This window comes from Fulvia fulva, chromosome 9 (assembly GCF_020509005.1).
Source record: "Fulvia fulva chromosome 9, complete sequence".
NCBI lineage: Eukaryota > Fungi > Ascomycota > Dothideomycetes > Mycosphaerellales > Mycosphaerellaceae > Fulvia > Fulvia fulva.
The window spans coordinates 141,165-165,482 of NC_063020.1; the positions used below are offsets into that span (position 1 = coordinate 141,165).

Here is a 24,318-nt window from a genome sequence, read left to right on the forward strand (position 1 = left end):
CATGCGCGCGGCATCCCCAGCTTAGTCGCGTTTGCTGAGACATTGCCACGTGGTGTTCGAGTATGACTGACACCCTTCTGTTTAGGTTTCACTTTCTAGTAAGGGCCTCGTTCACTACAGTCCCAGACACTGCCATGTGGTTCTCGAGTATAGCTAACACCCTTCTGTTTGTAGGAGTATCCATTCTCTCGTGGCTTTACCCACATCACCAGCCCCAACCCATATGAAGCTCCAGACTTTGACGCTGGCTTCATGAACGACCGCCGCGACATGGCACCAATGGTCTGGGGATACATCAAGTCTCGTGAGACTGCCCGCCGCATGGACGCATACGCTGGTGAGGTCATCAACATGCACCCCTTCTACGCGTACGACTCTCCAGCTCGCTGCAAGGACTTGGATCTCGAGACCACCAACGCGTATGCCGGCCCAGACCACATCACGGCCAATATCCAGGTCGGTTCGTGGACCGTTCCAAAGGAGGCCGGCAAGGCTCCGGAGCCATCGTTCATGAACAACCACCAGCAACACATCCAGGAGGACCTCCAGTACAGCAAGGACGATCTCCTCGCCGTCGAGGAGTGGGTCAAGCGCCACGTCGAGACCACCTGGCACTCTCTCGGTAAGCAGCACCAATGTTTCACTCACTTACCTGCAATGCTAACACTCAGGCAGGAACGTGCTCCATGGCACCAAAGAACGGCAACAGCATCGTCAAGCACGGTGTGCTCGACGAGCGCCTCAACGTCCACGGCGTCAAGAACCTCAAGGTCGCCGATTTGTCCATCTGCCCAGACAACGTCGGTTGCAACACCTACAGCACTGCGCTTCTCATCGGAGAAAAGTGTGCCGTCCTCACCGCCGAGGATCTTGGCTACACTGGTCGTGCTTTGGACATGCGTGTTCCAGACTACCAGGCCAACCGTGAGATCACTGGCCTCGCTAGGTTGTAGGCGGCGAGTTGACGAAGTTGACGAAAAAGCAAACCGAATGTGGTTGGTGTGTATTTATGTGACGAGTAACGATGGAGTTGAAGTACATAATCCCGTCGTCATTGACGTTGGCGTTTGTTCCATTTTGTCCAGCGCACCTTCGCTTGTTCGACCAATCAACACACAGTGTGCTCAATTCCACACCTTGCTACACTTTCGTCCGGCCATCAATGTCTCCTCAATATCCATCGACACTATATATTGGTGTCATGACCTTCGCTCCTATCGTTCACGCCCACTGCCTTGACTATGTGCATGATCTTACTACCAAGAGAAGACCTCGTGCCGACTTGCAATCCCCAGTCGGCAACTCTTGCCTTTGACCAAACCAACAGCAAAACTCTCCGATCGCAGAGACCTTTAGACACGGACAACGATGCCATCAGATGTCTAGCTGCATCGAATGTCCTGCTGGCCGATCAAGGTAAGTCTGGAGGTACAGGCTGGTATATGTCGCAACGCTCGTCCATCCTCCAGGTCGCATTTCCTTTTCTCCTGCTCCCAGCTTACGAACGTGGTACGCACGCTACACCTTAACCTTGCATACAGTTCTCAATAACAAAGACTATGACAGAAGCCATCACTCACATTGTGCTGTTCAAATACAGACCGCACATCACCTGGACACAGTTCGAAGAACATTTCTCGGCTTTCACCGCTCTCAAGACCAGATGCTTGCGAGATGGCAACCCGTATATGAAGTCTATGCGAATGGGAAAGAACCGCAGCTGGGAACCATGCAGCAAAGGCATGGCCCATGGTTTTGTTCTGGAGTTAGCAAGCCAAGACGATCTGGACTATTACCTCACGAAGGATGAGATCCATGCCGAGTTTTCGCGGAACGCGAAGCCTTTGATTGAGGATAGTGTGGTCGTGGATGGACATTCGAGATGGCGTTCTCTTCGACGCTGCGGCACCACATCCATCCATTCGGGAAGGTGCCCGTCCTGGCTCCTGCCACTGTGGCGAGATGCGCTGGACTGCAAAGCTCGATAAAGCAGAGCATGTTCTGTGCCACTGTGGGACCTGCCAGAAGCTCGGAGGAGGTCCCTACAGCTGCAACCAGATCATTAGCAAAGGGGACCTCATCATCACGAAAGGTGAGCTGAGAGTCTATACCTACCAAGGTGCCTCCGGCAAAGATGTGCGCTGCTTCTTCTGCCCAACATGTACCAGCCACATTTACCACCACCATGACGCAATGCCAGATAAAGTCATTGTGCGGACGTTGCTACTCGAAGGTGGCAATCACATGCCGGCGAATGGTGAGATCTTCGCGGAAGGAAGGCTGAAATGGGTCAAGGACTGGACGTTGGTCGAAAGGTAACACGTGCTGCTGCCTTTGACGTCGTGAGACATCAAAATGTCCCGCTCTGCTGCAGGCAATTCCTCCGGACGCAAAATGTCTCATGACCAGCTTTGCTCGAGGCTTGTAGTGTGTTTAGTATGATGTAGGCGCGCGACGAGCTGGACTCATGAACTGTCTACTAGTCTCAGCTGTCTACAATCGGCGTCCCCATGTCGCTCTGGATCTGAAAGGCTTCAGTATGGACATGGTCAAGTTGCGACAGACCACTCTTTCGGGAATAATTAACTCATTGAAGCGGAACTGCGAAGATCTTCCAGGCTCGTGCAGACAGATTTATAAGAAGATGAAAGTCGCCCACGATTGACGGCATCATCATCATCATCATCATCCCTGAGCTTCTTCAGCAAGGGACAGCAGAGCATCACCCATTTCAAAAGCAAGACTTCAGCACCACAAACATACAGTCACGATCATGCAGTATCGAACTCTTCTCCTCGCTACTCTAGCAATATCCGCCTTTGCAGCTCCAGTACGCCCTGCCCTTCCCTCTTTCTCCTCTCCCACCTCACTAACACCTCCCAGCTCGCCATCGCCAACCCAAACCCAGCCCTCGACCTCCTCACCGCCCTTGGCGCGGACCCGACCGGTGTTGGCGCAGCCCTCGCCGCTGCACTTCCCCTTGTCGGTGCTGGAGCCGGTGGCGGCGCAGGAAATGGTGGCATCGGTGGTGGACTCGGTGTAGGGACCACGGATCGTGTCGCTGCTCAGATCGCGAGCAGCACGAACCCTGTGGCCGGTGGAGGGACAGGGTCAGGAGTTGCGGTCGCGGCGCCTGGTACGGGCCTTGGAGCTGGACGCGGTGCTGGTGGCAATGGTCTTGGTGGAGGGGTTGGGGGTGGGAGTAGTGTTGTTTAGATTCGGCTGGTTGGGTAGATGAGGCGTGGACGGCGGGTCGTTGAGGGTAGTTGATGAGGTTATGCTCCTGCTTTTGAGGAATGGTGCAAGATGTAGGACTAGCAGTAACAACAATGAGGCCATGCCCTCGCCCTGCCCCTCTACAAACGCTGCCGCACGCACCTGAAACGCCCTCCAACGGTTGCCCGCCTGTATGTAAGGACCCTTCTTCACGCGCTAGCCTATATATTCCACCTCAATCTTTCCACTTCCATCAACAACCAATCTCAAGCCAATCACAAGCTAAGCACTGTGATGTAGTGCAACGGTGTTCAACCTGCGCAACATCAAATACACCACCCTTCAAATATTGAACAAATAGAGTCTCATGGAGAGACGAAGTGGGTCCGACGAGACTCCCGCATGACATTAAATTTGGATTGCGAGACCAATATTTGATTGAAGTGACCGTCGTACTGTGCCCTTGGTTCGAGCTTGGTTGTTGAACACAGGTGAACTTGATTGAACATATCAAGTTGAGACCTTAGAGATATCCTAGCGTTCAAAAGACGCTGGGATTTCTTTTTTGCGGAACTTTTGGTCGGAATGAGTTCGAGTGTATGTGGGTGTGGGTCAATTTTTGTAGAGGTGTGTATGACGGCGTTTGTTGTGGCGCAATATTCTGGTGGAAGCTTGGCGCGTGCATGTGATACTCGGACTCCGCAAAGAGTGGCGCGATGATAAATTCTGACAGGGCATTCAATCGCATTGCACTTAGTGACGTACCCAGCAACTATACCTTTCCTGCTGCACCACAGTGGCCGTGCATCTTCGAGTTGGAGCAAGCAACCACATTCCATGTATCTTCTCTTTCTTTTCGTGCCGACCTTGCGATGCGCGATGGATATGATTCATGATATACGGTCATTAATACAGTGACGCAGCTCCGTGAGTATCTCGTAGCGAAGCAAGGCTTTGGCGAAACATGAGGAGGATAGTAACCTGAGAATTGGTTAGGACCGCAACACCGACACCATCGAAGGGGAAATATGGAAGATCGGCATCACACCTTCGTGTTCAAGCTTCTCTTTATGAATGGATGTCATTATAATACGTTCATCACTAGCAAGCCCTAGTGTATCATGTCCGAATAGTGTCATATCTCTGTTGCGCCGCGCCGGCGCCACAACCGCCATCATCTTTCTCACATTCCGTCATCTAGTACTCCTCCTTGCCAGAGTCCGTGGGTCCCTGACAATTCGGTTTCGTCGGTGCCGCAGGAAAGTAGCTCTTGTAGTACACGTTGTCACCATTCTTAGCCGCAATATATAGTGGTGGTCCGAGAGGTCCGCCAGTAGTGGTTCGGTTGGGAAAGAGGAAGTTGGCGGAGATGGTGTCAGTCGGGCAGCCGAGGATCGTACCCGAAAGACCTGCAACAGTGAGCTTGCCGAGCGCCCAGGAGACTCCGGCGTAGGTTGACTCGGCTTCGCCGGCGAGGGCGAGGGGTGTGACGGAGTTGAGGCCTTGGTATATGTTGCAAAGGAGAGTGGTGGCGTTAAGGTTCGGGGTACCGACTTGGCCGAAGGGCATGGCGACGGGGTTCTATGTGATGTTAGAGGCTGACCGGCGTGTATTGAGGATGGGAATGAGCTTACAGCTGGGTAAATACGGGTGAAGCCATCAGTGAGAGCCTCGACAGCACCGTATGGAGTGGCACGACGGTACCAGTTCTCTGGCCAGCGCTCAGAGACGTAATCGAATTGCTCGATCTCCTCATTGTAGCTTGCGCCTACAATGCTGGAGATACTCTCATAGTTGGCAACGCCACCGGCACCGTAGGTTCCGTTCGAGAAATACTCTGGGTAGAAATTGAATGCCACCACAGAGACGATCGATGGGAAAGGGAAGTAGGAGATCCACGGGTTGTACTGCTGGGTGAAGCGGGAGTTGGCCGAGTAGTGTTTCCGCATAGCATCGTAGGAGAATTCCTTGTTTGGGTCGTCGTTCACGAAGCCGACGTTCTGCTTGAACATACGGGATGAGAGGTGGTGATTGTCGCCACAGCCGTTGAAGAAGTCCTCTCTGTTCGGCGAGATGTCTGCCTCGACGGTTGAATGCCTATTGAGCCCGCCGATGGAACCTGGTCCAGCACCCAGGTACCAGGATTCAGTCTCAATGTCGCCATCCGAAAGGACGGCGAAAACGCAGAGCACGGTTGCAAGATCAAGGGCTGGGGTTACAAAGGTTAGCACGTTCGATGAAGCACACCGACCATGAGCATGTTGGAATCCACACCCATGTTAAACCCTCTCGACACAGCCTCCAGAACCTAACCAACATTGACACGCCCGTCGCGTGGTAGATAGCCATAATTCGCAAGCAAGCTGAGTCCCGGGCAAGGACCTCGCGAATCGGTCGGCAATGGCTCGACGAATTCATATTCAGGCTCCGGCCGCCTGTTGTCGAGATCAAGAGCACCTGCAATAGATCCAACCGTTCCCTTCAAGTCGTTGATCACATTCCCAAGCTGACCGAGAGATTGGCGTTCCTGGATTAGGTTGAGATCTTTGTAGCCTGGTAGGGCGAGGCCCAGCGCTGGTAGAGCAGCGAATATCAATGCAACCTTCATCGCGGATGTGAGGATGCGAGTGAGTGGCGGTGAAGCTTGTGGTAAGGTAGGGATAGGATTGTGAAAAACTCCAGACCTGCAACTGACAGGGGTTGGAGGATAATATACTGCTTACTCGTAGACTTTTCGCTGGATGCCATCGTCGATGGGTTATGGCGCCGCAACACGGAAAGGAGCGTAGGTCACTCGACGCTCAGTATACAAATGCGGTATGCGCCGTCACGACCGAGGGTCACCGTAGCAAGTAGGACGAGGATTAAGACGCCTCTACTAACTCTTCGATAGCCACTTCCGTGCCATTGCCCGTCGATCGCTCTTCAGTGGTCGCCAGTAAACCAACCGCAACCTCTTGATATGCGAGAGACTTTCAGTGACAGTTGAGGGACGGCATCGCCGTCTTCTCGTTGGGCAAACACGCAAGCACAGATGCTGTACGTTCGATCTCGAGTCGGAAGCTTCTGACAACGCCGCTTGTCGTGTAGCCGTGGTATACAGATCAGCGATATAGTGGAACCGCATCGTGGCTGTTGAGTTCTGAGTGACCAGCTCCATCTCTTGGTATGTTTCCCCTTTGCCCGGGTGCCAAACGATCGGAACAGCTCAACGTGGCGTAGACAAGCATATCCCGTAAGGCTCCATGACGATAGAAAAGATCGTTTCCAGTATGTAGATCTTCTGCGGAATACAATTGGGTGAAGCGTCCGGTTGACTGAATCAAGCAACTTGGCGGTTTTGGCGTTCGAAAGCTTGTTGACTCGTTATCTTGACCGGGAGATTTCGACGAACTCTTTGCGATTTCGCTTGGTGCCGTCTCTGCTATTTTAATTCTGCAGAGCCTCAGAGCCTTAGAGCTTAAGCAGACCTCAACCCGACGCGATGCCGACGGGGGCAAGAGGTGGTGTGCTGCAATGTGTGATCAGAGCACAATATGTCCAGATGGCAACATCTGCTCGATTGTGGTGTGTTGGAACATCGCTGCAGCACACGAATCCTTATTTGTTGCCTCGGAGTGTGGCTCCAGGGGTGTGGATTCAGGATGTGGATTGTATCAATATATAGAATCGACCTTGAATGAAGTAGGAGCCAGCCCCGGAAGTGACGACGAGGCTGATGCGGCTCCATCAAGTCTCCGGAGGAAGAATCGCCTCCAACGACCCAATCGTGCCACTTCAGCCGCAACGTGTGCCGGCCATCGTTCCACCCCAATCTGCGCAGGCTATCGATGAAAACTGCGACCATCCCGCACGAGACGTGAATTGGGTTACGCAGAAAAGCCGTGCTTTAAAAGCCCAGTGGATACGACGAAGATATCTGTCGTAGAGTTGACCGCTTCAGCGTTCATGGAGCTTCAAGTTTCGTGCGGTGCCATGCGGCTCTCCAGACAGGGTGTCTCAACTGTTTGAGTCGCAGTCGCAGGAACAACCTAACGGCGCACAACATTGGCAACAGCAGCTCCTGCTTCATGACAATGATTGGAAGGTTTGGGAGATTGCCGCGGTCCGTGTGCAATTGCATCAACGATGCTTTTGTCTGAGCCAGCCATCAGTCTCTTGAAGATATGCATCGCGCACCTGATCGGGCGACGTGCGGCGTGAAGGCTCGCGGGTCGGCGATGCCCGTATGATCAAGGTTGTAGAAAAAGCCCGAATGCAAGAGATGCCCGATCGAATTGTCGTGTTCGATGAAGAGCCGTCCAAATCGCAGCGCGGGTTCGACGGTTGAATAGCCATTGGCCGCCTCAACCTCCTGCAGTCCTCCAGAACCAGCCTGCATCTCAAAGCAACTCGACATCCACAACTCCACCCATCCCAAACCCAACCCACGTTTCATCTACACCTCTTCCCCTCCCAGCCCTGTCCCTACGACCTAATCTTTGGCATCGCCTTATCCACCCCAAGCGCCTCCACATCCTTAGGCTTATAATAATGCGGCGCAACCTCCGTCAACCACTCCGGCTGCAAGGGCATAACACTCCTCATAAACTCCTTACTCGTCAACACCAGCTCATAAAAGATAACCCACTTGGGCCTCACATCCATCAACACGCTGCTGGGGTGGATGTGGACTGTCATGTTATTCTTGACGGTCCTGTATGAATCTCCACCTCGCTGGAGACGAGCGGCGTTGGGGAAGAAACCTGCTGTGATGGAACGCTGGATAGGCGGGAGGTTAGATGCGCCGCAGGTTGAGAGCGTGACTTCGACGCGGTCGCAGAGCTTTGCCAGCTGATCCCGGACGTCGCGGGCGCGTGTTAGGGAGCGTTGTTGGAGGAAGTTCTCGCGGGCCCAGACGTAGCTGAAGTCGGAGTCAACCCATTGGTTCCAGATGTTGAGGTAAGTGAGATGATCACCACCCTCCTTGACCGTGAACCTGGCGCGCGCGGCGTCGGCTTGGAGTTTCTTGTCCTTGGGACGGTAGAAGAGGGCGCTGGCTTCGCCGAGCATGGCGATGATTGATAGGATCTCTTCGACGCACCCTTCCTTGTCGGCTTGGAGGACTGCTTTGGCGAGCATGGGGTCGGTGGGGAACTCGGCCATTTGACGGCCCACTTTGGTTAGTTCGCCTTTGTCGTTGAGGGCGCCGAGGGCGTAGAGTTGTTCGAGAGAGCGGATGAGCATGTCCGGTGCGGGCGGGTCCATGAAGTCGAAGTTGATGAGGTCATTGATGCCGAGGGATTTGAGCATAAGGACGATGCTGTTGAGGTTTGTGCGTTGGATTTCGGGGGTTGTGCTTTCGGGGAGATCGTTGTAGTAGGCCCATTTTGTGTAGAGGCGGAAGCACTTTCCTGGTCCTGTTCGACCGGCTCGACCGGCTCTTTGGTTTGCGGAGGCTCTGGAGATGGGGACAGCTACGAGAGATTCCATGTTGGTGGCGGGTGTGTAGCGATTCTCTTTGACGTAGCCAGGGTCGATGACATACACGATGTTGTCGATTGTCAGACTCGTCTCGGCGATGTTGGTCGCGAGCACAACTTTGCGAACTTTGGGTGGTGTTGGGTCGAAGATTCTCTGCTGAAGATCTGTGGGCAAGTTGGCGTAGATCGGACATATCATCAGCTCTGGTGCCGCTTGGCCAAGCTTCCTCGCTGTTTCCTGCAAAGACTGTTCCGCCTGCTCAATTTCATCTTGACCTGTCAAGAAGACCAGAATGTCGCCAGGCATGGGTTGCGACAGATGGATTTGGAACACCGTCGTGATTGCTGCAGACAGATAGTTGGCCTCTGGCTGGAGTGAGTAGTTCATCTCCACATCGTAGGTTCGACCAGGAATATTGAGGATCGGCGCATCATCAAAGAACTCACTGAACTTCTGCGCATCGAGAGTGGCAGAAGAAATCAGCAACTTCAAGTCAGGTCGCCCTCTTGCAATATCCTTGATGAGTCCGAACAGGATATCGGTATGCAGTGTACGTTCGTGGGCCTCGTCAATCATCATCGCGGCGTAACCACCAAGATCTGGCTCTGTCAAGAACTCTCGCAGCAGCATGCCGTCAGTCATGTACTTCAGCACTGTCTTGTCTGTCGTGGCATCTTCGAAACGAATGGCATAGCCAACTTCATTCCCGAGCTTCACGCCAACTTCTTCAGCCACACGAGCTGCGACACTCATGGCCGCGACACGTCTGGGTTGTGTACAGCCAATCTTTTGACCATTCTTTGCAAAGCCATCTTCGTAGAGATACTGCGGCAGCTGTGTAGTCTTTCCGCTACCAGTCTCTCCAACAATGATCAAAATCTGGTACTCTCTCACGGCATCCAGGAACTGCTGTCGATATTGGTAGACGGGCAACGTCTTGCGCTTCTCCTCGATCGTCTTAGCTTTTCGCTCTGCCGCAAGAAGCTGCTGCGCCATCAGCCGTTCTTCCTGGCTCTTCATCTCGCTCATACCACCTTTCATCGCAGCGTCCGTCACCCACTTCAGCTGCTGCTCTTCGTCGAACACATACTCGTACTCGCCCTCGTTGGTACGATCGGCGACCAGGATCTGGGCTTTGGTCTTTTCCAGCTGCTCCCGTTCCCATTCTTCGTGCTCGGTGACGAATCGTTCTCGCCCCTGCGCATCCCGGTCGACGTAGCGGCTGTACAAGGCATCGCTCTTCTTCTTCATGTCCATCTTGCCCTTCTCCGTGATGTAGTCCTCGGGCATGGCATAGCCATCGAAATGGTCATCAATATTCTCACGCTCCTCTGCGAGACGCAGAGCTTCTCTATTCCGTGCAAATTCATCTTTCTCGGCCTGGGACAACGTTGGGTTGGTGCGCTCTTCCTCTTCCTCATCCGCAACTTGCCTCCGCAGAAGCGCCAGTTCTTGGGTAGAGCGCTTCTTGAGGTAGTCTTGCCGGGACCGTAAGCGCAAAGCCTTCATTTCTTCCGCTGTCAGCTTGCCAGCCTGAGCTCTTCTCTCGGCGTCCTTCTCCTCTCGCTTCGATGAACGATCCTCGACGACCTTCTTGGTAGATCCAGCATCTTTGTTCTTCAGCCTCTCCTCGAAAGCTTCGCGCTCCCTTCGATCTTTCTCTTCCTCATCCTCCTCGGGTTCGTCCTTGTCGGGAGTACGTCTTGAAGGAGAAGCAGAGCCATCGTCGAACCTCGTGCGCTTAGCAGGTGGTGAAGGGAACTCTTCCTCTTCCTCGTCGGACTCGTTGTCGCCCCATCGATCGTCAAAGTCAGCATCCCGCCGCCGGATCTTCTTGCTATGCCTCTCTCCGCTTCTCGACCTCCGCCTCTCGCGATCTGATCGATGTTTCGACTTCCGTTCGCTATCCCGAGGCCTGGACTTCTCTTCCTTCTTTGGTGCTGGGGCTGCCTCCTCCTCAACGTCCATGCCGATCAGCGCATACTTTTTCTTCGCTTCCTTGGGCTTCGCTCGCCTGGGCATAGACGATGCATTGGAAGCTGGCTGAGCGAGGCGCGCAAACAGGTCATCACTGAATCTCTTGAGATCGGCATCATTCGAGTCGAGCATGCCAGACAATTTGCCTAGCAGAGCTCCGGACGACTTCGCCGATTGTGCCGTTGACACAACGAAGTCTACCATCATGTCTTCGCTGCCGCCGACCAGCTTGAGCAAGTGGTCGGAGACATATCTGCGCAGATCTCCCATGATGAATGTGTGGTAGACGTCTGCGTGGTGAAGATGTCTCCTATGTCGATATCTTCGAGCTTGCCCGCAGACTCTGGTTTCATCAAAGCACGAGTGGAGCTAGGATTCGAGACACGCTAACGGGCAACCTGCCGGCACGTGAGCGTGACCCTCACAAGTTACGGCGCGTGTCGGTACGCCACCACGTCGCATGCAGTGCACTGCGCATCGAGATCGCAAGGCTGCGACGACCAGGTGCTACAGAAGCCTGTCTCGGTCCTCGGTGGTGTACTGTAGCAGGAGAGTTTGCGGATCGAGATGGATGTCACGTGTCACGGTTGTTCTTGTGCGCGTCGCCGTCGCGCGAAATGTGAAACCAGCCGACGTGCAGGCCGTGGGAGGTTCGTTCTATGTGGGGACGGCCGACGCTCTAGCAGCGAGTCCAATTTCATGGCGATGTCTGTCCATGTTGACCGTTGTTTTGGCCCTCCTGATCGCTCTACTCAGTCACTCTCACTACTTGCATAAACAACACTGCAATACTACGATACCCCAACAAGCATCTGACAGCGTCACGGCGTCACGGCGTCACAGCGTCACGGCGTCACAGCGTCACGGCGTCACAGCGTCACGGCGTCACAGCGTCACGGCGTCACAGCGTCCCTCTCAGCTGCCCGTCATCCTCTTCCCCGAGCATCTGCTTCGCCTTCACCGAGGCGCCAAGAATAGCCAGCACATCGTCAAGCCAACATATGGCGGTGCGATAAGATTCGTCAAGGTTCAAGCATAATGTCCGCAGCATCCACACCAAACAAGAGGGGCGCGCCAGCGGGTGTCGCTGGCCGACGCACTCCCGCCATCAACAGCACCACTACCGGAGCACCTTCGCCAAGTCCCTCCAGACCGACTACCTCATCCTCGGGCTCGGGCTCGTCGACCACCATGAACGGCCTCAGTCGCACACAGTCGAAGCGCGGCACTCCACTACCTCCGCGATCGGCAGCGGCAGCAGGACGGAAACAGAGCACCACTCCCGACCCCGCAGAAGAGGATGCCAAGGCCGAAATGCAGGCCAAGATGGAAGAACTACAGCAGAAACTACAGGACGCAGAAGTCGCGCACCAGGAGGCTCAGAAACAGGCTGCAGTGCTGCAAGTGAAGCTCGACGAATCGCTCAAGGAGCAAGGCATGCTAGAGGAGAGGGTCCAGGAGCACACAGAACGCAATGAGGAACTGGAGAACGAGAAGAAAGACAGCTTGCGAGCACGACGAGAGATGGAGCAGATCTACGAGTCGGAGAAGGTGGCTGCGAACAAGGAGAAAGAGGAGGCACTCAAGCGCGAGGACGAGATGCAGCAGGCCATGCAGCGCTTGAAGGAGACGTTGGCACAGCGAGAGATCCGCGCCGGCGTGGAAGATGAACGACGGCCCTTCATGTCGCGACAATCGTCCGCCAACGCGAGGAGCAACAACCCTTCACCAAACCCAGATGGCACCGATCGACAGTTTGCGCCCGCATCGATGAACAGGAGTGACTCGACATCTCGGAGCAACTCGAAGTTGGTCATGCAGAAGGACAAGATTATTGAGTCGTTGCGACTGGAGTTGGCCGATGCCGAGATGAAGCTAATCGAAGTGGATCACAAGGGTGGCGGTCGTCTTCAGGACCTTCAGAAAGAAGTCTACGATCTCAAGATGCAGAACGCGCGGCTGATGGAGGAGAACGAGCACTTCCAAGTCATGCTCACAGAGAAGACCATCGCTGGTGACTTTCATCTGGCACCTCCATCGAACGCCGTCTCAAGGCCGCCCTCACGAAGGCTGGAAGAGCAAGCAGCTGGTGGTAAGAGTCTCGCAGATGAGCTCGAGAACCATGGCGACAGCGAGGGTGAGGATGGCGAGCAGCCAAAGCAATTGCGGGCAGAGATCAACAGCTTGAAGGACGCAAACAAGGCGCTGACGCTGTATATTAACAATATCATCTCACGTCTGCTGCAGCACGATCAATTCGAAGCAATCCTCGACAAGACACCCGATTTGATGGCTGGATCTGGCGCAGCAAGCAAAAGGGCAGACACAGACAAGGAGCTTCCACCTCCGCCTCCACCACAAGACGACCAGCCTAGTCTGCTGCAGCGAGCAAAGAGTGTGATGGGTGGCAAGCCGAGGCCGAGACCTTTATCGCAGACTATCAACACTGGCGCCATCGATCCGCCGTTGCAGACGCCAAGTCTCGAGCCACCAAGGACAGAGGACCCGAACACAGCACCACGCGTTCCCATCGGACGCTCAAACTCTAAACGTGCTGGCAGTGGCCATCGTCGTGCCAACTCAGAGTGGCCAGCCGCAAGTCTGGTGTCCAACATGTACCGCAGTGGAACACCGCAAACAGGACCTCTCAGCCCACCACTCGGCTCACCTACCAGCCGCAATTCTTTCTTCGGTGGCAACATGCGCCAACTCTCTTCCAGCTCAAATGTACCGACGATCTCGGAGACTACAAATGACGGCAGCAAAGAGAACAATGGCCCTCAACGCGACAGCAAGATGAGCGAGATCCGCAGCAACCGCAACAGCATGCAGTCCAGCGTCGCGGCTGGCGGAATTGAAGGCATTGACAACATTCAAGAGAACGGCAATGGCATCGCTTACGAGCGTTCGAACCCTTCTTCACCACCTCGCAGTACCACCTCCAGTGGTGACAAGGACGGCAAAGGACCGAGCGGCGCCATCATGATGGGCTCCAAGCCACGACCCTTGCGTCTCGTCCAAGAAGCCAAGGACGAAGACGCAGCAAAGAAGCAGGCAAACAGAGGCAGCTGGTTCGGCTTCATGAATCAAGGTCTGAAGGCGCCGACAAGTGGCGGCACCGGCATTTTCGGGCAGAGAAGCAACAGCGGTGATCCCCCAACGCAGTAGAATGGCACTGGTGGGATTATCGTGCAGAAGCGACGGCCGTCGAATCTGCGGAGAGTGCATTGCTTGAGTGAGCCGACCCTGCCCAGTCCAACCTTTGATCCAGAATACGGCAGACCAACCCAGAGAGAAGCCGAATTCGAACCCGATTCTGAATCCGGGGGGGGGGGGGGCGCTGTGATGTCTGAGGATTGGAGCGTGGGGGAGGCGGACCATATAACGAACATGATAGATATACCTTTTCCCTTGTCGCGGCGGAGACGCTAGAATGGCGTCAGGGAGGAGGTGCATGGGAGAACGAATTGGAATGGAGTGGAGTGGAGTGGAGTGGCATTGTCCTTGCTACAATTTGAAGATACCCCATACACCATCATAGGAGGAGAGGCAGGCATAGGTGCTGGTGCTGGTGCTGGCTGGGTATATCATATCATAACATACAATGGATTTTGGGGTTTCTGCTACGTGTAGTGGGATATGAGGGTATCGAATCTTATTCTGCCTTTCTACGGCTGTGGCCATCCACTCTGAAACGTGAAGCGGCACACAATGGTCAACCTACACATCCCACCATTACAACCCTCTGCTTGCATGGACAACCAAGCCCAAGCCAAGTCAATAATAAGCTAGCAACCGAAGCAGATCTATTCCACGCTCGCAATGTCGCAATGGCCGCGCGTCGTGGAGTCTTCGCGGCGCCCTTTAGGACTTGATGTAATGGTCACAATATGCGAGATCAAGATTTAAGTGTAGTCTGAGCCCGTCGTTCTGTTCCCTTGATATTGAGCGAGGTTGTTGGAAGGGGTGGACATGATAGAAGGATATCAGTCTTGTGACTTTGGGAATTGTCCTGGCGAGGTTGCACTGGAATGACTTTTGGGCCGATTTCGATATGTTGATATAGCTTCATTAATGCGGATCGGGGAGTGGGGACCGACGGTTGCTCTTAACTATGTTCAGGATTGAAAGCATCCCTCTTGTATGCACCAGCAGCGCAGGAATTTGGTAGCTGCTTGGCGTGCACATGGCTCCGAATTTCCGCGGCGACTCCGCTCGTCAGCAGCCCGAGCGAGTGGAGCGCTCAACGCCGACTCACTCCGCAGGAGACAGACAGCATTATCGAAATCCTAGAGAGACAAGGTCTCATGGCCCTGCGATCGCACGTCTGCGAAGTCAGAGTCTCCATCACATGCACAAACTGCACTCATTCACCCGCCTCCTCCTAGAACACACCACCGTATTCCACCGATCCACGATAGCAACATTCATCTCATTCTTGATTTCGTCCAAGAAGACTCCACTCCCATCAGGATGCTTCGCTGGCCATTGTGAGGTGGCTGTCGATGTTGTCGCTTCCGCTGTGATACTTCGAGCTGGGAAAGGAAGCTGCAATCCCTCCAGCTGAGATTATCATGAGCTATTGGGGAACTGAGGATGGTAGGAATATTATCCCAAGATACTGCTGTGGAAGTTGATCAATTTGCGAGGAGCTCTTCCCGCAGGATCATGAAGATGGATGGGTATTCTGGCTGGGTATACGCATACGCTAAAGCAGCAAGTGTCCAATCGTAGAAACCTTTCCCCAACTCGCACCACGCAGCTTCGATATCCTGCTAACCTCCTCACCTCACACCTCCTCCCCTTTGATCGCAACACAGATCTTCTCAAGATCCTCCACACCCCGCCACGCCTCCCACATATCCCTCCCCTGAATCCAAGCCGGCCTCCCAATCCCCATCAGCCGATCGAAAAGCCCAGCCATGCAAATTCCCTTACTTCCCACCGCTTTGACGAAAGCCTGAACCGACCAATCACCCTCCGCGTCCTCACTATCCCATTCTAGAGACATGCAATTAATCGGCGGCTGCGTGAACGTCATGCCCTTCCAGCTTGCTTCAGACCTGTTGACGGTCGCCGGGAGGTCCTCCAGAGTCTCCTCGAAATAGATCCCCGTCTCCGATAGAACCGGAAAGAGGGAAGTCAGGAGAGGATTGACGAAGATGCGGTAATCGCCTGCGTCCGTGCGGGTCTTGCCCCAGTGAGCTGGATAGCGCTGTGGTGGCGAGGTCTTGTCAGGACCGCGGAGGTGCTCGCCGAGGCCAAGGTTGCAGACGTTGGTGTTGTAGTAACCGCGGTCGTCGAGCCGCCAGTCGATGTAGGAGATATTCCCGCATGAGGCCGGCTCGAGGAAGAGGGCGCGGCGGATTTGGACGGAAGTCTCGCAGGCGTTGCGCCAGGCACGGCAGACTCGTTGGGAGAGGAGGAGGTCCTTGGTGGGGAGGCGGAGGAGGATCATTACGAGGAGCTCGTAGATGTTGAAGGTGCGTGTGGTGGCGTGTAGTGGTGGCTCGATGGGTGGCTCTGGTGTGGTGTTGGAGTCTGAGATGAATCTTCCGGCCTTATCGCGTGGTCGCTTGCGCTTTGCCATCGTTAGCTAAGGTGACATGAGTTGGATGCCATGGTGTAGTGTCTTGATTGCGGTGTTGATTTCATGCTCACTGCAAAAGTTGTTATAAAAGTTGTTATTATTATCAGCTGCGAATTTTTGCCTAGTGTGAAGGGTTTCAACTGAATCACAAGTGAAGTGGCAGGCGCTCAATACCGGAAGTCCGTGCTTTAAGCTTGTTTCAGCCACGTTGCACCCATGAGCTTCCAAGTTGACATTGGCGACTGCAGCTTCTGGTGCGGATGTTTCTTCCGCGGGAGAGTCGTAGTGCCTACTCTGTAGTCAGTCGTAGGGCGTTGCTGAAGCGCCATTGTAGAGAGCTTCAATCGAGTTGAGCGACGTGATGCACTGCGTTAGATTACAGTCACATAGAAAAGGTGTTTGAGTAGAAAGGGAAAAGATGTCCTTCGAGTAGAAAGGAAATGGGGTAGGAAAGCCGTAACATGCTCATCTAAGCTCATTTGTGCCATTCGGCAGAGTGTCATTCTGGTCCAAGCCAGATAACGCCCGTCATCTCCCTAACGCCATTCCACTCAAGTCTTGCTTCCGCCAAATTGCAGAGGGGCCAAAGCCATATCCTTCATCCGCTTGAGCATCGTGTGTGAATTCTCCTTTGCCTTGTTGACGCGCAGTACGCTCGCCGACGTCTGTCTCGCGTTTGTGGTATCATGCTTCTCATTCCTAGCAGCGCCGCTGCGACCGCTTGCAAACTCTTGGGTGTTGCTTGGACTTTTCGCGAAGTCCTTGATCTTGGGAGCTACAGCCTCGGGACTTGGTGGTGACACCTCAATGCCACTCATCGCCGAATCTGCACGCTTGAAACGTGCAGTCTCACCTGCCGTAGCTCCCGCGCACCTCTAGTCGATACCGTGCTCGCGCTTGAGCTTTTCTAAGTTCTCCTGACGCTCGGCGAGATCTGCTTGGCTTTTGGCCATCTTTTCGGGCTATCGCAATGTCAGCACCAAGACGTCACGCGACCGTTGCGCAACAGCGCCCGGAGATCACATACCTGATGATAGAGGACGACCAGATAGCGGTTCTGGAAGTTGAATCCGTTCAGCTTGTCGCAGGCTGACTTCGCATCCATGACATCGTCGTAGACGACGAATGCGGTGCCCTTGGTGTTGGATGCGATACCCTGGCGGATCTGGCGAATTGGGCCGAACTTGCCAAAGAGGTCGAACAACTCCTCGGTGGAGACGTTGTAGCTGAGGTTCTTGACGAAGAGAGCGCTGTCGACGAACATTAGTCAGGGTTCGCGATATGGCGCAAATGCAGGCGCAAGGTGTGATCGGCGGTGGGAGTGTGGTGGTGGTGGGTGGGGGGATGCTGTATGTCTTACCGATTAACTTCGGGAGCCAATTTGTTTCTGCTCATTCTTCGAGGAGGTGAATGTGGTGGAAGTGGCGGGTGTCGTCTAGGAGGATGCAGTGCGGTGCAGCAGTGATATCGCTATCGAGGCTCTTTGAGTTCCAGCAGGGCGCCGGGTGGCGGAACGTGACTGCAGGCAAATTCACCGAGGTTTAGGCAGTAGCCGCACAAGCGAAGCACCCCTCGTTGGCGACAGCTCCGACTGTCGTCCTGTGAGTAGTTTGGTGGAATGCGACCAACAATTGCACACAATAGAACTTGACTCCCGGACAATACACAGGACGCAAGGTACAGGACAAGCGACTCAGTCCTACACCATTCTACCACACGAGCGACCAGCCAACAAAGCTTCGAATCGCGACGAAGCACACATCCCCCCACAACGTACGCTCCACCTCGACCGCGGAAGTCACTTCCACCACCACGTTCCCTCGCGCCCAACACCACCCTGTCTCGCACATTGTTACTCGCATGGCCGTGAGGAGCGCATACTAGGCGATTGAGAGCAAGAGACGGGACATAAGCACTGGGTAGGGTGCTGGATCGCGCATACCAGAGGAAGCACTCACCGCGGCGGCTATCGCTCTACCGAAGCTCACCGCAATCCGCAATGCCTCTCAATCCTCTGTTCCGACACGACCCTTTCAGCACACAAGAACGCTCGCCGTCACCACCGCGACGCTTCGTGGAACCACTGTCGCCAGTCAGGCCAAAGCCGATCGAGCCCAACTTCAACTACCCGGCCCTCAACAACCATGTCGACTTCACCGTGCGACCAGAGCAGGCGTACACTGCCACGCCGAAAGCGCGAGAACGTAGCAGTAGCTACAAGCACACACATCACCACACGCCATCCACGATAGACACACTGGCCGAGGCCGCGCTGGCCGTCAGCCCTGGCTACCAACAGCAATCAACGCCAGCACGCCATGGCCATCCTACCACATACCCCATGCCGTCTACATTGGGGCGGAGCGAGCCTCCTCATAAGCGGACGAGGTCTGAGATCTTCCCCACTCCGGTGATGGCTCCATATGCCTCGCGACCAGCTACAAGCTACGAGCACAACAGCGCATGGCACGGGCATGGACAGCAACAGCATGCTGGCAACATAAACGACAGTCGCGCTGAAGAGGCTGCTCTATTGCTTGGTCTACGACAAGATGTTCGCACAAGCAGCTTCACACCGCGCAGCACCCACCTACCTCCTCCATCGACGCCAGGAAGGAGCTCAGGAAGCGTTGCACGACCACATGCCAACAGCTTTCCACAGCGCGCTCCATATCCGCGACCCAGCGAGTACCAATCCCATACACCTCTTCTGCCACCGTTCCAACCTTACCAGAATGGCTACGCTCGACCGTATCATCCCTCACCGCAGCAGACCAATCCTGAGGTCCAGCCCAGTCCAATGGCACCGATGCGCGACGCGCAGTATCGGGGCCAGTATTCGCCCGTTGGACAGTACAAGTCGCCCGTTCACGCTGACGTGAATATGGTTGATGCTCCACAACAATCACGGACTCATACGCATAAAGTGCGACCGCGCGCTGAGAGTACCGATGTCGTGATTGGCGAGGCATCCGGCCCAGCTGCGACCACCAAGCGAGCGCAAAAGGGCAAAGCGCGCTCTGCTTCATCACGAAAGCCAGCTGGGGAGCGTAAGACTGCCGCGAAGCGAGCAGCGAATCGAAAGAAGACTCCTGATGTATCGAAGACAAGCAGGAGTACCAGCGAAGCCGTGACCGATGATTGGAGTACCGCGGGTGATGACGAGTTGAACAGACGAAAGAGCTTCAGCGGCAGGACCACGGAGCGGCCTCATCTCAGCACAGTCTCGGAAGGTAGAGCCAAGTCTGTGCCAGCGGAAACACCGATGATTGTGCGCCCGGCATCGCCTACGAAGAGAACACGCCCGAAGCCCAAGATCAACCCGGAAACTATCTGCGCAGGATGCCACACGACTCGCGAAACAGCCTACGCCAATGCCGAGCTGGACGCCTGGATCTCGTGCAATGGCTGTAAGCAGTGGTTTCACGTTGACTGCGCTGGGTATAAGAAGGCCACTGAAGTTCGTGACGTTGACAAGTACTTCTGCAGTCCGTGCGAGCCTACGCATGGCAAGACTACGTACGTGCGAAAAAGCACGCGCGCCCACACTTCGGTCGACTACGCAGAGCTACAGCGCGGTGTGTTGAAGACGAGCGAGGAGAGCCAGGAGCATCACTACATCCAGCCCATCAAGGATGGAACTTTTCAATTTGATCCGGAGAGCTTCCCTCGCATGCGTCCTGAGCTGGTCACCCGGGAATTCTTCGAGAGGAGCGGGACCTTTGTGGAACCGATCTGTATTCCTGCAGCGTGGAATCCCAGGCCTTGGCTCAACAAGAAGTCAAAGACCAACGAAGCGGGTGACACAACGACCAACGATGACGATGATATGAACGACCTTACGCCTGATGAATATGAGTACGATACAGTCCCGGACGATGGACAGGATAGGCTGGGCATGGTTATGCCAGAAGAATTGACAGTGCGGCAGGTCTGCAATCTGGTGGGACCAGAAATACCACTGGATGTGATTGATGTGAAGACTCAGAATTCTGGTGCCAAGTGGAATCTCGGCAGGTGGGCTGACTATTACGAGGAGGAGAGCGATGACAAACCGATCCGGAATGTCATCTCGTTGGAAGTATCTCAGAGCAAGCTTGGACGCTTGTTGAAGCGACCACAGGTGGTGCGCGACATTGATCTCCAGGATGAGGTCTGGCCACAGAAGGAACTTGACCAAGGCAAGTGGCCAAAGGTGCAATTCTATTGCTTGATGTCGGTTGCCGACAGCTATACGGACTTTCACATCGACTTTGGTGGCAGCAGTGTCTACTACCACATCTTGAAGGGCAAGAAGACGTTCTTCTTCATACCACCAAAGGCGAAGCACTTGAAGGCATACGAGGAGTGGAACGACAGTCACCAGCAGAACTACACATTCTTGCCGCACATCACAAAGGAGTGTTACCGAGTCGACTTGAGCGAAGGCGACACTATGCTCATCCCATCAGGATGGATCCACGCCGTTTGGACACCAGAGACCAGTCTTGTCATCGGAGGCAACTTCTTGTCTCGGATGTCCTTCAAGAATCAGTTCAAGGTCGTCGAGATTGAGAAAGCCAACGAGACGCCAATGAAGTTCCGTTATCCATTCTTCCAGAAGCTTATGTGGTATACAGCCATCGACTACATGCAGAAAGATCCGCTACCCGACGCCGTCTCGCAGATGTTCTACGACGGAAAGAGGTTCGAGCGACAGAGACCTGTGTGGGCTGACTTCGATGGCGACATGGCCAGTGAAGATCCGCGCCCAGGCGCAAAGAACGCTCGGTACTACAGTGAGGCCGAGATAGAAGGCTTGCCGGATCTTGTCAACTTCATCTTCCGGACTGTCATGCTGGTCCAGGGACGCGTCGAAGGCATAACGCAAGATCGCATGAAGCGCGTCAATGCTTCCATCCCAAAAGGGCATGGTGAGCCGCTCGAGGTTGCCAAGAAGTTCGCACTGTGGGTCGCGTGGAAGCGTGGAAACGAGGACCCTCCTGCGTGGGCACATCCTGATGCTGTACTCCCAAACAGCAAGGAAGAAGGCCCCCCGAAGAAGCTCTCCGCGCGAGCACTCAAGGACATGGAGCGCAAAGAAGCCATCGCTGCATGGCGAGTTGCACCAGATCGGCAAAGTGCTCGAATTAAATCCGGAGCTGCGGCAGAATCCAGAGCGGATGGTCCCGCAGCTAACTTCGCGCCAACGAGCACCACCAAAGTGGCAACTCCTGATCGCACTTCGAGTCTGGTGCATCATCAAATCACTCCACCACACTCATCAGAACATCCCTATGCGCATCATCAAATGCTCGCCCACGCGCCCGCAGCCCAGCCGCCGATGGCACACGCGATGAACGGATGGCCGTCGACGTACATCAGCACGCCAAAAACTTCAGTGCTCGGACCCAAGCGCGTTGCTTGCGACGCTTGCCGAAAGCGGCGCATCAAATGCAAGCACAAGGAACTCGTGCAGCAGGCATCGCCCGATGGCACGAATGGCGTGCACATGTCGCCTGGCGCGTATGGCATATCGCCTCAGCTTCACGACAGCATCACAGTAACGCCGCCAAAGCCACAAACACAAGCGAAACACTTCACTAACCACGCTGAAAACGCGCAGGGCATCAATGGAACCCCGAATGGTGCACATGCGAACGGCGGGCCACTTCCTGGGACCGACGCGTACATCCATGCTAACATCCCGATGACCATGAATGGCGTGCAGATGTTTGGCGATCAAAACAAGCGCGGACGTAGCAAAGCATGTGTCGAGTGCAGGAAGTCAAAGGTATGGAATGGTATCTCGCGGACGGAGGCACATGCTAACCAGTCTACAGCGACGATGCATACATGATGAGAGCGGTAATGTCGATCCCATCAAAGCCGCGGAGACACCTGTACCTCGAGGCTCCGTCGCATCCAAGAAGAGGACTGCCGAGGAAGGGGACGAAGGTACTCCATCTCAGCCGAATAAGAAACTGAAGACCATTTCACCAGTGCGCTCGTCCAACTCGCAACCGCCTTCGACTGCTACACAGCATCCGCCTACTGCTAATGGAAGCTTGCACAAGTTGCCACCCGCAGGTGAGGTCCATCACCAGACCACTGCCGGGCCATCAGGATACCACCAACACTCGCCTGCAATCAATGGCTACCATCAGCCTTCGACCGCTCCGAGCGGTTATCATCCCGATCATCACCAATCACCAGCTCCGAATGGCTATCATCAAGCATCTTCTCCACCACAGAACTCCCACGTGCCCTCGACGAGCAGTAGGGAACAGAATACACCACAAGCGCCACAGGAGGCTCAGCAGAGCCATGCACCTATTGATCCGAGCCTCTTCGCTTACTCAGAAGAGACGAACCATTCGGCTTACCCCGATCCATCATCGCACTCCGCATACCAGCCTACCACTTATCCGTATCCGGCCACAGAACGACCTCGATTGTACCAACTGCCGTCTCTGGAACAGATTGCTAGCGACGTCCTCAACTTCGAAGACGGTCCAGAGCAGGACTATCAGGCTCAGCAACATCACGATGCTGAGCCCCACGTCCATGTGTACAACCCGTCTGATCTTGGTGCTATGCCCAATGGTCTGCCAACTTCTGACTCGGCCAAGCCAGACGAGAGCGCGGACTCAGCGATATCACTACCGGGATCAGAGCTCTCCGACCACGACGCAAAGCAGGCAGATCCCTCCGAGCCGTCATTGGAACAGATTGCGCCAGAAGCGGACGCCAAACCGATCGCAGTGCACCATGGCTCTCCAATCGCCCAGCCCTCTTCGCAAGCGAACGCAACCATCTCAACCAGCATTGAACAAGCTTCTCCCGCGGCGCGGAAGAACAGCGTCGGTGCGGTGCCACTGTATCAGCCCCCAGCTCCACCCTCTCAGTCACCTGAGCAGGTGAAGCGCATGCCTCACTTGGTGAATGGTGGCATGAATAGCTCCCCGAAGAGCGCCATGTCAAACAAGCGCAAGCGCAACTCGACTTCACACACTCCAGGTCCGAAGCGAGTCAAAGCCGGCAGCGACGAGCCAGTCGGCGAGAGGACCGCCGCGGAACTGTCAAGCCTCGAGCTTGCAAAGGTCCTACAGCAGGAGGATATCGGGCTGCGACAAAGGGTGAACTAGGGATTACGATTGTCGTAGGCTCGATAGTCCTCTTGGGACCGCTGTTGATGTATAATTATGATGAAGGGGTTGTTGATGATGGCTTGAAGATGGATTTTACTCTCCGCTCGATGCATGTACGATGAAGCGACTTTGCGTGGGCATGTCTGGAGGAGCCTCGTGGCGGCCCGCATACAACAGGGACTATCATAGGGCACGGTGTACTGGTGAAGAGGCTGAAGAGTACTTGTAGTATACAATACCCCATGGATGCGCCTTGAAGGCCGCTGGTCTAGACAGCTCAGCTGGATCTCTGTGCTGTCCTCCATCTCTCGTTTGCTCCCCAGTTCCAATTATCGCGCTGGTGCTTGAATATCCCGTGCGAATCGCGAAGCCGGTGTCTGTATCGCAGCATAGCAGACATATGATCCAGATCTGCACAAATTGCGTTGAATCCTTCAATACCGGCAGTAAGATTCACGAGATAAAACCTCCATCAATGAGCCAACAGCTTTGAAGAGATGGTACAGCGATGTCACGGATAGGTGCTGATATGGCCAATGCTGCAGCAGAATAGCTGCGCCGTATATGTGTCGCACTGACCTGGCGTGCAGCAGGTGAATGAAGGTGTATAGATTGATCACTTTCAATGCCTACTCACCGATCGTCACTCTTCGGACAGCATGTGAGTCAATTTGACTCATTTAACGGCTGGGTGGTGAGATGCTTTGGACAAATAGTGAGTGCTCGAACAGCATCTTACCGCCGGCTCGCTGTTGGAGCAGTGGTGATCGTTTTGGCCTTTTGTCTCAAATACTGCTCTGGTCATTCGAATAGAGATCCTGGACTGGGAACGCATATGTGAGTGAGGCCAGGTAAGGGTCGTAGGAATCTACATGAAATGGCATTTGCTGTCGATCATGGTAGCACCGATACGAAGCTTGAAGCGCGAGGTTCAAACACTGG

General features: G+C 54.7%; 9 protein-coding genes across 9 annotated transcripts; 5 read left to right on the top strand and 4 right to left on the bottom strand.

The window, feature by feature from the left end:
• Positions 1 to 252: 252 nt before the first annotated feature.
• Positions 253 to 953, top strand: CLAFUR5_08834 (Alcohol oxidase; the record flags this gene model as incomplete). The annotated part of the gene is made up of 2 exons (XM_047907982.1): positions 253 to 622; positions 676 to 953. 2 exons carry the CDS (start codon positions 253 to 255, stop codon positions 951 to 953), a joined length of 648 nt encoding a protein of 215 aa, XP_047766717.1.
• Positions 954 to 1,559: 606 nt separating this feature from the next.
• On the top strand, positions 1,560 to 2,319 carry CLAFUR5_08835 (uncharacterized protein; the record flags this gene model as incomplete). The annotated part of the gene is made up of 2 exons (XM_047907983.1): positions 1,560 to 1,887; positions 1,931 to 2,319. The coding sequence occupies 2 exons, from the start codon at positions 1,560 to 1,562 to the stop codon at positions 2,317 to 2,319; spliced, it is 717 nt and encodes a 238-aa protein (XP_047766716.1).
• Positions 2,320 to 2,773: 454 nt separating this feature from the next.
• Positions 2,774 to 3,216, top strand: CLAFUR5_08836 (uncharacterized protein; the record flags this gene model as incomplete). Its single annotated transcript, XM_047907984.1, has 2 exons — positions 2,774 to 2,830; positions 2,884 to 3,216. The coding sequence occupies 2 exons, from the start codon at positions 2,774 to 2,776 to the stop codon at positions 3,214 to 3,216; spliced, it is 390 nt and encodes a 129-aa protein (XP_047766570.1).
• Positions 3,217 to 4,413: 1,197 nt separating this feature from the next.
• On the bottom strand, positions 4,414 to 5,824 carry CLAFUR5_08837 (Aromatic peroxygenase; the record flags this gene model as incomplete). Its single annotated transcript, XM_047907985.1, has 3 exons — positions 4,414 to 4,797; positions 4,851 to 5,425; positions 5,530 to 5,824. The coding sequence occupies 3 exons, from the start codon at positions 5,822 to 5,824 to the stop codon at positions 4,414 to 4,416; spliced, it is 1,254 nt and encodes a 417-aa protein (XP_047766613.1).
• Positions 5,825 to 7,683: 1,859 nt separating this feature from the next.
• On the bottom strand, positions 7,684 to 10,926 carry CLAFUR5_08838 (Pre-mRNA-splicing factor ATP-dependent RNA helicase-like protein cdc28; the record flags this gene model as incomplete). The annotated part of the gene is made up of 1 exon (XM_047907986.1): positions 7,684 to 10,926. The coding sequence occupies one exon, from the start codon at positions 10,924 to 10,926 to the stop codon at positions 7,684 to 7,686; it is 3,243 nt and encodes a 1,080-aa protein (XP_047766588.1).
• A 768-nt stretch (positions 10,927 to 11,694) lies between these two features.
• Positions 11,695 to 13,824, top strand: CLAFUR5_08839 (uncharacterized protein; the record flags this gene model as incomplete). The annotated part of the gene is made up of 1 exon (XM_047907987.1): positions 11,695 to 13,824. One exon carries the CDS (start codon positions 11,695 to 11,697, stop codon positions 13,822 to 13,824), a length of 2,130 nt encoding a protein of 709 aa, XP_047766587.1.
• A 1,621-nt stretch (positions 13,825 to 15,445) lies between these two features.
• CLAFUR5_08840 (uncharacterized protein) lies at positions 15,446 to 16,246 on the bottom strand (the record flags this gene model as incomplete). The annotated part of the gene is made up of 1 exon (XM_047907988.1): positions 15,446 to 16,246. The coding sequence occupies one exon, from the start codon at positions 16,244 to 16,246 to the stop codon at positions 15,446 to 15,448; it is 801 nt and encodes a 266-aa protein (XP_047766150.1).
• An 875-nt stretch (positions 16,247 to 17,121) lies between these two features.
• CLAFUR5_08841 (Splicing factor 3B subunit 6-like protein) lies at positions 17,122 to 17,641 on the bottom strand (the record flags this gene model as incomplete). Its single annotated transcript, XM_047907989.1, has 3 exons — positions 17,122 to 17,208; positions 17,274 to 17,496; positions 17,607 to 17,641. 3 exons carry the CDS (start codon positions 17,639 to 17,641, stop codon positions 17,122 to 17,124), a joined length of 345 nt encoding a protein of 114 aa, XP_047766151.1.
• A 604-nt stretch (positions 17,642 to 18,245) lies between these two features.
• CLAFUR5_08842 (JmjC domain-containing histone demethylation protein 1) lies at positions 18,246 to 23,373 on the top strand (the record flags this gene model as incomplete). The annotated part of the gene is made up of 2 exons (XM_047907990.1): positions 18,246 to 22,019; positions 22,069 to 23,373. The coding sequence occupies 2 exons, from the start codon at positions 18,246 to 18,248 to the stop codon at positions 23,371 to 23,373; spliced, it is 5,079 nt and encodes a 1,692-aa protein (XP_047766148.1).
• Between the last annotated feature and the right edge of the window lie 945 nt (positions 23,374 to 24,318).